The 11,528-nt window shown below is 43.9% G+C and overlaps 1 protein-coding gene across 1 annotated transcript in view; it reads right to left on the bottom strand.

Moving 5' to 3' along the window:
• Positions 1-11,528, bottom strand: part of LOC111959968 (obg-like ATPase 1) — a 57,221-nt gene that overhangs the window by 22,695 nt on the left and 22,998 nt on the right. The window contains 4 exon segments of the mRNA XM_070437526.1: positions 7,006-7,089; positions 7,092-7,110; positions 7,440-7,520; positions 11,026-11,201. Of these exon segments, the coding sequence (XP_070293627.1) occupies positions 7,006-7,089; positions 7,092-7,110; positions 7,440-7,520; positions 11,026-11,201 (360 nt within the window).

Genomic DNA, 11,528 nt, shown 5'->3' on the forward strand with positions numbered 1-11,528 from the left:
AGTAACACAGTGTTGTCACTGCAGTTGATCTAGTAACACAGTGTTGTCACTGCAAATGTAAAACAAAAAGTATGACAAAAAGTAGCAATGGATCAATCATTATGTGCCCTTTGAGAGTGTCAAGCGCAAGAGGTAAGAAAGCTTTAATCAGCTAAATGGGACCTCTGATCAATATCTAACCTGAACTGATCTCTCTGATCAAGATCTAACCTGAACTGATCTTTCTGGTCAAGATCTAACCTGAACCGATCTCTCTGGTCAAGATCTAACCTGAACCGATCTCTCTGGTCAAGATCTAACCTGAACCGATCTCTCTGGTCAAGTACATACACAGTTGGCATTGTCCCCATCTTTATCACACAAGAGGGATGTTTTGAGGAACTAGTCGCTGTCTTGTGAGGTCAACGGAGAACAAACGAGTGTCTGCTTTGTTCCTACGGCCAGGACGGAAGGCTGTGACACTCACCTTCAGGATCTCATTAGTGATAACAACAACAGAACAGAGCTGTCTCTGTCTGCCTCACCAAGCCCCACCAGACCCCACCAGACCACAACAAAGACAGCCAGGCTACCCAATGTCTTGTACTTGTCCAACATGGTGAACAACAGTGTGACACAGTGTGTGACGTGTTCAAATCAAATTGTATTCGTCACGTACACAGTTTCCAGCAGGTTTAAAAAAGTGCAGCTAAATGCTTGTGTTGCAGTACAATAATCAATAATAAAGACAATATGACATGGCGCCACAGGCGGCTGGAATTGGGGAGGACCGGCCCATAGTAATGGCTGAAACGGAATGAATGGAACAGTATCAAAAACATCAAACACATGGTTTCCAGGTGTTTGATACCATTCCATTCACTTAGTTCTAGGCATTATTATGAGCCGTCCTCCCCTCAGGAGCCTCCTGTGCCTCGTGAGGGGAGCACAAAGTGGGTGGTGTCTTGGTCATGCATTTGAATGAATAGTATATAATAGGACAGCAGCGTTGACTGTATGTGTGTGTGTGTATGTGTGTGCATGGGAGTGCTTGTGTGTGTGTTGTTTTGTGTGGTGTGTGTGTGTGTGTGGTGTGTGGTGTGTGTGTGTGTGTGTGTGTGTGTGTGTGTGTGTGTGTGTTGTGTGTGTGTGTGTGTGTGTGTGTGTGTGTGTGTGTGTTGTTTTGTTTGTGTGTAAGGGTTGGATGTTTGGAGATTGCAAATAGTCTCTAAAGTGCAGATGGTCTCTAATCGGTGCAAATAGTCTCTAAAGTGCAGGTCTGTACAGGGAGACATCTAGCGTGAGCTGTTCAGCAGTCTGACGGCCTGGGTTGAGGGCGGTGCAGTTTCCGTACCAGGCGGTGATGCAGCCGTTCAAGACGCTCTTGGTGGTGCAGCTCTAGAACTTCTTGAGGATCTGAGGGCCCGTGACAAATTTATTCCGTGGCCAAGTGAAGAGGCGGTGTCGTTGGCGTGATTGGTTCGTGTCAGGTCCTGTGATAAAACAAGCCGAGGAACTTTAGGCTTTTTACCCTCTCCACTGCAGCCCCATCGATGTCATATGGGCCGTGCTGCCCCCCCCCCCCCTCCCCTTTCCTGTAGTACAAGATCAGCTCCTTGGTTTTGCTGACGTTGAAGGAGAAACAGACCAGGGACGGTCAAAAACAAAGCCAAGTGAACTGATCCTGCAGGATTTTATGACACACCATCTGGTTATGTTTTACTCCTCTCATAGCCTCTCCAGTCGTTCACACTCATTACAAAGCCTAACTGAAGGCTTCCATTAGGAGTTAGTGTGGGCAGCAGGGAACGTCTTTCCTACCATGGGAAAGTGTTTTCAGGATCCCACAGTACACAAGGGGAGAGGGAAGAGGGAAGAGGGGAGAGGGGAGAGAAGTGGACGGCTGTGCACAGAATGAAAGGGGACCCACTGATCATATATCTCCCACATCGCTTTGAAAGGCAAACCGTGGCCTAGACAGCAGTTCCTAAAAATTTGGATGGAGCCAGTGGTGTTGCACTTACTAACTTTCAATTCTGTTTATGGGAATTATGGTTTGGAGTAGCAGAAGTGGGCTGCTGCCACCGCTTTCATGTAACGATTCTGAAAAGATCACAACGGTACTTTCCCTCAGTCAGTTTGTCTAGGTGGCCTCAAAATGTAATGGGGAACAAGACATGCTCGCTTGACAGTTCACTAACAAATCATCTGACATTAAAGAAAATATACAGTTATCATTACTCTGCAACAAAACAAAACTACAAATAAAGTAAATCCTGGAATCTTAATGAATAGAAGACCTCAACAAAACATGGATGAGTAGGTTGTAGAAACTGAGGGACAAATTAAGCACATCCTCTCAGACAGTGAGATCTTAAAACTAAACGTGGCTAGACCGCCACCCTGCTAAGACTCCCTGCAGGGGTACCTTTACTTTAATTGTCAAAGCACCACCTACAGGCCAGCTGGGGTAGTTCACTGAGCAAACATACCTGCTGGTTTCCTTTCCATACCAGGAGAGAAATGCACAGACACTCAGTAAAAACAAAGTGACATGTCTGGAGACACAGGACATATGCAGACAGATAGCAATACATATACGACATATACGACAGGCACGCACGCGCGCGCACACACACACACGCACGCACGCACGCACGCACGCACGCACGCACGCACGCACGCACGCACGCACGCACGCACACACTCACTCACTCACTCACCTCTTGTATGTAAAAGCCCCCTGTGAGGAGCCTCAGTGCCTGGCCATTCCTCTCCCCACTCACGGTACTCTCAGAGAGGTCACCTGTTCCAGTTCTTAAAGGTCGAAACACCTACTTAAGAGGTCCAATTTACTTTAAAGCACACCCTTCAGCAAAACAGGCTGTCTCTCTAAATGTGACAGCAGTTGTTTTTCTTGCTAAGGACATTGGATTAAATATCGAATAATATCAACCCTAAAGGAAATATTAAAGACCAGGAACTTTAAATTACCAGCTTGTGCTTTGACAAGTGAAAACACACAAACAGCTGACAAACTACCACATTATCAACCAAGAAGTAATGACCCTCTCTAACACACAAACAGCAGACAAACCACCACATTATCATTGGAGGAGTAATGACCCTCTCTAACACACAAACTATGTGGTACAGACAAAAGTGTTCCGGGCAGCCTATTGACGCCGAAGAAAGAGGAGAAAGCCTCTCGGTAGACTCTTGTAGATGCCATTCCCTATCACGCAATGCCTCTCAGTCATAAACACATGACAAATGCGGCCTTAATCATTTTTTACGAGCGGGGATGTGCAGGAGGCAGCGCATGGCTGGAGGGGAGAGGGGAGCGGCGCGAGCAGCAGGCAGCCCCCGCTCCACAGAGGAGAGGGCCGCATGGTAAAGGCTCCTCTGGAACATCACTCGGCCAGCCGGCCTTTGATCTCCACACCGCAATTACGCCAACATCCAAATGAGCATGGAGTCGCCTCGGCAACAGACTTCAAACATGCACATGTACACATTCTCATACACACGCACTGCACTGTATGGAATTATACCCACGTGCCCTCCCTTTACAGTAAATGATATACCGTCTCCAGCAGAGAACCTGAGGATGAAAGGAGCCTCTCGTCCCTCTATGATCCCACCATTAATGATGGCTTCATGCTAAAGCTAATACTGTTTATTCTTGTTAAAATGGGGTCAGGTTGGTATGTAGTGGTTACACAACCCTGCACTCCAAATAGGGTAATTGTGGTCGAGCAAATTGACGTTTTTTTTCTTCTGGACATCAGTATCGTCTGGTAGAGCTATTTCCCTACGTTATATAACATGGAACTATTCTCTGATGTAAGCACACACAATTACAACAGCAGGCCTAGGTCTGTCACTCACAAGGCCTTTTGCGTTCGCCACGCTGACTGACCATTGTGATCAAACAAGACGTTCAAATGGAAAGTGTGCCGTTAAAAAGTATGTTTGTGGCAAAATAATGGAAACATACAACCAACTGAAGAGAGCCTGAAAGTGAATATGTGATTAACAAACATTGAAAATATGAAAAGTGCTGTACGCTTGCCAAATGGCCTCAGTGTCCTGAACAAAAAACTCAACACTAGTCTATTTGCCTTATGCTGTGTTCCTCTTTCTTGTCTGCTCACATTAAAAGCTGCGATTGCAATTTGTCTTGCTGTTTGCTTTGAATAGTCCTTAACCGTATAATCATCTCAACTGTTCTGGGGAAAAACACAGGAGTCTGGCGACAGCCAAATGGCAGTCTGGCGTCTCCACAGCAGACTGCCTGCTATTAGGGCTGAGAGCAGCATTTAGTGTACATTTAAGGGCAGCCGAATCTACCTGTAATCATCTCCATACAGGTGTAGGCTCCACTCTGGACAAGGGAAGTGACTCATCACTTGTCAAACATAAACACTTTGATGTCTGCATTGTTTCACGCTCAGCCCTCAGGACACCGCCGCACTACCGCTTGCCCATTTGAAAACTCCCGAGATTTATTGCCTTTCTCACAGTTAAAAAAAACACAGGTAACATGAAAAAAGACTTCCTGCCCATGACTGATGTTCCGCACGTCATGAATCATCTGATTTATGCGTTTCTGACGCAACGTTCCCTCCTCCCGCTATCAGACAGACAGACCTTCTTTCGTGTCAGGAACATTTGAACCAACAGTCATCAGGTAAACAACTTCCCTCCTAATCGAACGCAGCTGCCAAGCAAAACAGAGAAAAACAGACGCAGAGGCAAACTGTTTGACACCAAATCCTAGAGGGCAATTGAAAAAGTGTGATACCAATCCACAAGTTACTGGTTATTGACAGTATGTGTCTGTAACGTAGATAAGACAAGTATCCCTTTCACCTGTAATGGATGTTGTCCACTTTGTTATCCCTGCTCTCTATGTCGCCAGATCACAACTCCACTCTCCCAAAGGTGGTCATGTGGAAAAGTCCTCTCTTATCACCACTCTGGCTGCACTAGCCTTCTGCCACAGCCCACAGCTATACAGTTTGGCCCATGTAACTCAGGTGAATGAATGGGACATCGAGCCACTGTTTACCAGACCTGAACAAATACATTTGGAAACACTCTGACACCATTTCATATAGAATAAGGTCGCATCTTAGAGTTTATGGGACAGAGATAAGTCAGGCCGGGCTTAAGATGACAAGTCAAATAGTACCATACCCCTGATTACATATACAACCTTCTGACCTGTTCAATAGGAAGTAAATACATTGCAGTAGGTGATATAGCCTCACAAATTTTGGGGTTGCAGATGTCTCACTTGAATTCCATGTAAAATACGTATTTGGACATAGAGAGTCAACCCAGTAAGACATTTTTCGATGAAGAGCAAACAACATCTGTAAACAGTGAACTCTTCAGACAAAACCAAACATTTTGAGAAAAACAATTGTAGACGTCACACTATTTAAAGAGAACCCTGCTTATGATTTATTGGCTCTCTTCATACGACGTTAATTACTTTTTGGGTTTCGAGTCTATGAATGTTTATTTTTTTGTTGTCATTTGAAGCCTTTCCCCTCTTTGATATCACATGGAAAAGAGCATTTTCTGATAGAAAATGGAAACCATATGGTTTTAGAGTACTTAATGAAGTGCAGAGTTTGGGGGCTGCTTTGGTTTTGCAGGGCTGGCTGTGACTGGAGTGTCAGAGGGGGCTGAGTACCACCCCCCAAACATGTCCTGTCACAGAGTCACTATCTTATTGTGTGGAGCCAGTAGAGCAGCGTGGGTACTGTAGTAGTAGACAAACTTACTCCACAGTGACAGAGGGATCACTTTAGCATGTGGAGAATGAGGAAGCTTCACAACAGGACTACTTTGAGTACTGTACAGTAGGCCTATCTAACATCACTTGTAACCAGTGGTGTATTGGAGTGTAAATGCACGTAATGGCCGTTTACGGGCCTTTTTATTTTGTTTATCCACCTTTTGTGGTAAAAAATGCGTTGAAAGTATAGGAAGCGTTATTTTACTCACTGCGATCGGTGATCAGTGTTAACACACCTATTTTTTTATCACTGCATCACAGCTCATAACTATCTATCTCCAGTTACCTGTCAGAGCCCCCCTCTGCGTTCTAAAACAAATTGTTAGCGAATATTGGAAATTAACAATGGAAGTTTTGGTATAAAATAAACAGATAATATGAACTATAATTTCATGGTTCTGGCTGAGAGAGGTAAGGGAGTCAACATTTAATAAGTAAAGACACATTCGTAAAGGGGGAAGGTCTATGGTTGTCCATGGTGTAAGTAAATACACATTTGTAAAAGGGGAAGGTCTATGGTTGTCCATGGTGTAAGTAAATACACATTTGTAAAAGGGGAAAGTTCATGGTTGTCCATGGTGTAAGTAAATACATGTTTGTAAAAGGGGAATGGTTGTCCATGGTGTAAGTAAATACACATTTGTAAAAGGGGAAGGTCCATGGTTGTCCATGGTGTAAGTAAATACTACATTGTAAAAGGGAAGGTTCAGGTTGTCCATGGTGTAGGTAAATCCATGTTTGTAAAGGGAAGGTCATGGTTGTCCATGGTGTAAGTAAATCATGTTTGTAAAGGGGAAGGTCCATGTTGTCCATGGTGTAATAATACATGTTTGTAAAAGGGGAGGTCATGGTTGTCCATGGTGTAAGTAAATACATGTTTGTAAAAGGGGAAGGTCCATGGTTCCATGTGTAAGTAAATAAATTTGTAAGGGGAAGATGGTTGTCCTGGTTAAGTAAATACATTGTAAAGGGAAGGTCCATGGTTGTCCATGGTGTAAGTAAATACACATTTGTAAAAGGGGAAGGTCCATGGTTGTCCATGGTGTAATTAGTAAAACACATTTGTAAAAGGAGGTCCATGTTGTCCATGGTGTAGTACATACACATTTGTAAAGGGGAAGGGCCATGGTTGTCCATGGTGTAAGTAAATACACATTTAAAGGGAAGGTTGTCATGGTTGTCAAGTCAGTGGGGTTCCACCCTATTCTGAGCACTTACTTACCATTTGTTCTTTCTTCTGATGTAGTCTTTCTCTGAGAGGTTAATGAGGTAAATCATTGGCTTGGGATGTAAAAACAGTATTTGTTCAACACTTCGATCTGTGACAGAGAGAGAGAGGGGGGGGGGGGGGGGGGGGGGAAGACTGAGGACCCAAACTTTTCCAAAGTAGCCTTTGAGGAGGACGTGGAGTAAAAAAGTGAAGCCAAATCAAATTAGAATCTGGTCTGGACTCTGCAGGGAGCATCTATAAAGCGTTTAGATCAATATCAGGCCGGACAAAGCAATACAGAAATACCCCCCAAAAAGACAGCATGCACATTAAGGGATTTGCATATTAAAGCGTTTTGCTCAAAAGCAGAARTCTGACATGAAAAGATGAGCCTGATAAATGGCATTAATACATTTGAGTGTGACATCAAAGCCTTACCTCTTTCTTAGTCCAATCGCGACAGTAGCGGACATGTTTCCTTTCATCCGCTACCCAGTTCTTGATTTTGAGCATTACGTCCTGTTCGGGATTCAAAGAGAATGAACGAGGAGCCATTAAAGGAGATGAACAATAATATAAACCCAGCAGGGTACAGGGTAATTATTTCCTAAATGCACGGTATCCTGATGCCCAAATGAACAATGCATGCTCATATTGAAACAGGGGAGGCTTTGACATGGGTGGCACGCACAAGACCCCCCCCCACCCCCTACTCTCACTATGTTCACCTGCTTGTCACACCTATTCGATACACTTGTATTCAATGAAGACCATCCAATAATAAAAGTACGAGGAGGGGGAAAAAAAGAGAGAAAAAAAGAGAGAGAGAGAAAAGGTCAAGCAAGTTCGTTAGAGATATGCGTATGATGTTCAATCCCCTAGGCTCTCTGCAGTGAGCAGTCACATTGAATTTGCACTAGTCAGGTACTAATTACACACTGCTCCTACTGGAGAAAATATTAGGCTTTTCCAGCAATGTTTGCCACATTCATTACTGAAGCAGTAGTGGGTTGAGACCACGGGCAAGACTGGGCCGTGACAGGATCTGCGAGTGGGAATGGGTGGGAACATGGGAGGGAGGCAGTTATAAAATTTGTAATAAAGAAATTGAGCCTATTATTGTTGATCTGGCCCCACAGAAATTAGCGGAACACATTCTTTTTGTTCCTGTCTTAACTTAACCTCCCCCTTCATATAAAAACTCCTCCACCCCTGCAACCCTCCCCCTACCTCCTCTTTCCTCCCCAAACCCTAGCAGCACTTCACAATCACACTCCCCTTTGAAAGAACAGAGGAAAAGCGCCTGTCAGAGCCTCAATTACACAATGGCAGAAAAAGCTCCACACACTGAACCCCAGCCAGCTGCATTCACTCTCTGCACATCTCTCTCCGCAGGAATTCTAAAGGCCTTTTAGTCAGGCAGCCAGAGTGCGGCCAGCAGGAGAGAGAGCAGGAAGAGCACCGCACACTCCGCCCGCGCCAGCCTAAGCCTTCACAGAGAGATTAATCATGTGTGAAATGGAAACAGCAAACGGCCAGTGACACAGGCTGAACCCGCTCCAGGTTTCCCTCATCAGCTCTGGGCCTCCGTGCAGCACTCCTCTAACAGGCAGGTGTTAATAAAAGGCAAATAGATCCCACAGGGGTCAAACACATACGCCTGCCACCAGGAAACACTGCTGGGGGTCTTAGCTGCTGACTATTATTGTTTGTTAAGGGCAGGGAATTCTGGGATTCAGCTGAAAAAAAAGCAGTGAAACATTCTCCTTGTTCAATRTACATCGTGATCTCAAATGGATTTAAGTGACCATGACAAAACTATTGTAATATGAGTTTGAATAGCTTGCTATGTTGCGACATAATGCCTATAGTGTTTTACTATATAAAGACGTATTTTCTCGTGAGCCCACAATCAGTCAGTTGAATTCGTGCTGAAAAAATACATGCATGGTTCAATTGGCCGAGTATTCTCAGAAAAAGGCAKATGACATGGTTTCAATCACTCTTGAACTACCACCAGATATCGTGTCTATTTTGTAACAGGAATAATCAGGTCCAGTTACAAAACACCCCATGTTTGTCTCAGTACTATCAATATCCAATGCATCTTGCTAGCTATAGAATATTGAGTAACATAATATATATATATTTTTTTTTTGTTGAGAAATGTGTATGATATGTTACACTACAGAAATGTAAAAAATATCTCTATTTAAAAATGTGTTAATTCAGAATTCAGGAGTATTTTCGAAAGAGAGAGGACTGATTGAGGAGCTCTGGGAAAACATGCGGCAGCTACGGAAATTAGTGCTTAATTCTAACTTCTCGATAATTACTCAGTAAGTGCCAAATCTCAGGATGTAATTACTGTTTAAGTTCATATAGTTACATGCTATTTACCTGGTTATTTTATGGTACTCCTGGCACTATWAAAGGACGTGATGCTAAACCATTTATTTATTTACATTAGTACCCATTTCCTGCAGTCAAATGACCAAATCGCATTCTATTGGCCTCATGCGTCCTGTTTTGTAATTAATAAACATTCTAATAAACATTCTATTTCTAAAGTTTTTTACAAATATCTTCTGTGATGTATATAAAATKTAATATTGGGATGCAACTCTATATCTGACATGGTACAGGTGTCTTCTTGTTATTAAGCCCATAACCATGTGTGAGGTATATACTTTTGTTTGAAAGTAGATTTGTTTAAGACTACCAAGAAACACTCTGTGTGACCCTGACTTAGCCCACTGCAGTAAATTAAGGAGAGTCATGGTATATAGTGGCAGAGGGTACTGCCTACATACCGAACCCTAAACCTGGACATAAATACAAGAATGAAGGATAATCTCAGTAACACTCCTTTTCTTTCCCCAAAATCAAACTCAGTTGAATGTGTCAAATACCAAATTCGGGCCTGTAAGAAATGCATTATATCCCCTGTAAAGCTCGCCAGAGCCGTTGATAAGGACCGCACTCTCACTTCTAAAGGCACCTTCTATAGATTTTGCTTGGAAAGGCACACACAACCTTTGACAAGTAATGCAGATCATTTTTATTCATTGCCTAAAATTGTCAGCAATTACGTGCGTCAGCGGCCACCTGCCTGGCCTGAATGGCTTGCCCGTCTGCCGGGCTGCTAAGGGGGATTACTCTGAGGGGGACCGACCGGCCAGGGCCCCTGCAGCAGGTGAAATGGCCCCGCTCGTTAGTGTAATGAGCGGTCAGACCCTCATGTGCCGGGGTTCTGAAATTGGGCACACCGCTCCCTCTGAAAGACCAGATTACCTCGCTTACTCACCCATTCTGCAAAGGGGTCATACTCACTCTGCCCTGCACACTGAGAGTACATGACACAGGCAGCATCACTGCCTGCATTCTGCTTCACTAGCGGTGGAGGGACAGAGCAGAGCACGCAATCAAAACAGAAGCGGAACTATAGCAGTAAATACTGCAGAGCTTCCTTTTAAGTCAATATGATTATGTCGTTTTGGCTCCACATGCRTTTCAATATGATATACAGTGTATTTGGATGCCCTCTAATCTTACAGTCTATTCGGTTTCTCACTGCGGAAAACCGAAGAATGTTCTGTCAAAGCACATTCCAAACATTTATTGTATTCATATCTAGATGTGGGATTGTGGGTCACCCCTTGTATGGCCTCACCCAATTTCCAGAGACTGCTGTGGGTGCGAGAGCGCAGAGCGAGAGCTGTGCTGTGATTTGAGTACTACTTCAGATGAAAAGAGACTTGTGAAAACACTTTCATTAGCCCAGCACTGTGACCCAGGGTTAGCAGCTGAATACGTAAATCTCTATTAATGATTTCTACAGCAGAATACCCTGACCCCCGATCACTTTCAATCTCAGAAAAAGAAAGAAAAATGGGGCAGAGGGAGACCCAATGGGGGGAACAGAAAAATACATTTTTCCCATTGGCAGTGTGTGGGAGGGTTATTTTTTATGTTTTGCGTGCTGTGTGGGGGATGCCGTGGACATGCTGAGACACTGACTCACATATTCAGGTTTGAGTTTCTTGTCGCTTCCCCTCACGGCCACCTTTTCCAGCTTCTCCATAATGGGCCCGATCATCTCCTCATCCTTCAGTCTCAGCTCCTCATGGATGATCTCAATGTCCCTCACTGGGTCCACGTTGCCCTCCACGTGGACAATGTCCTCATCTGCAAACGCACCTTTAGAGTACAGCAACAGTATAACATCACTATAACACCCTACCACACACATAATTACTTAAACCTTTGCTGTAGCTACAGAGATTCACATGCATACACACACACACACACTTACATACATCCATACACACATACATACAGTACATACAGTGGGGCAAAAAAGTATTTAGTCAGCCACCAATTGTGCAAGTTCTCCCACTTAAAAAAGATGAGAGAGGCCTGTAATTTTCATCATAGGTACAAACTTCAACTATGGACAGACAAAATGAGAAAAAAAATCCAGAAAATCCACATTGTAGGATTTTTAATGAATTTATTTGCAAATAT

The sequence above is a fragment of the Salvelinus sp. IW2-2015 genome, linkage group LG36 (genome assembly GCF_002910315.2).
Source record: "Salvelinus sp. IW2-2015 linkage group LG36, ASM291031v2, whole genome shotgun sequence".
Lineage (NCBI taxonomy): Eukaryota > Metazoa > Chordata > Actinopteri > Salmoniformes > Salmonidae > Salvelinus > Salvelinus sp. IW2-2015.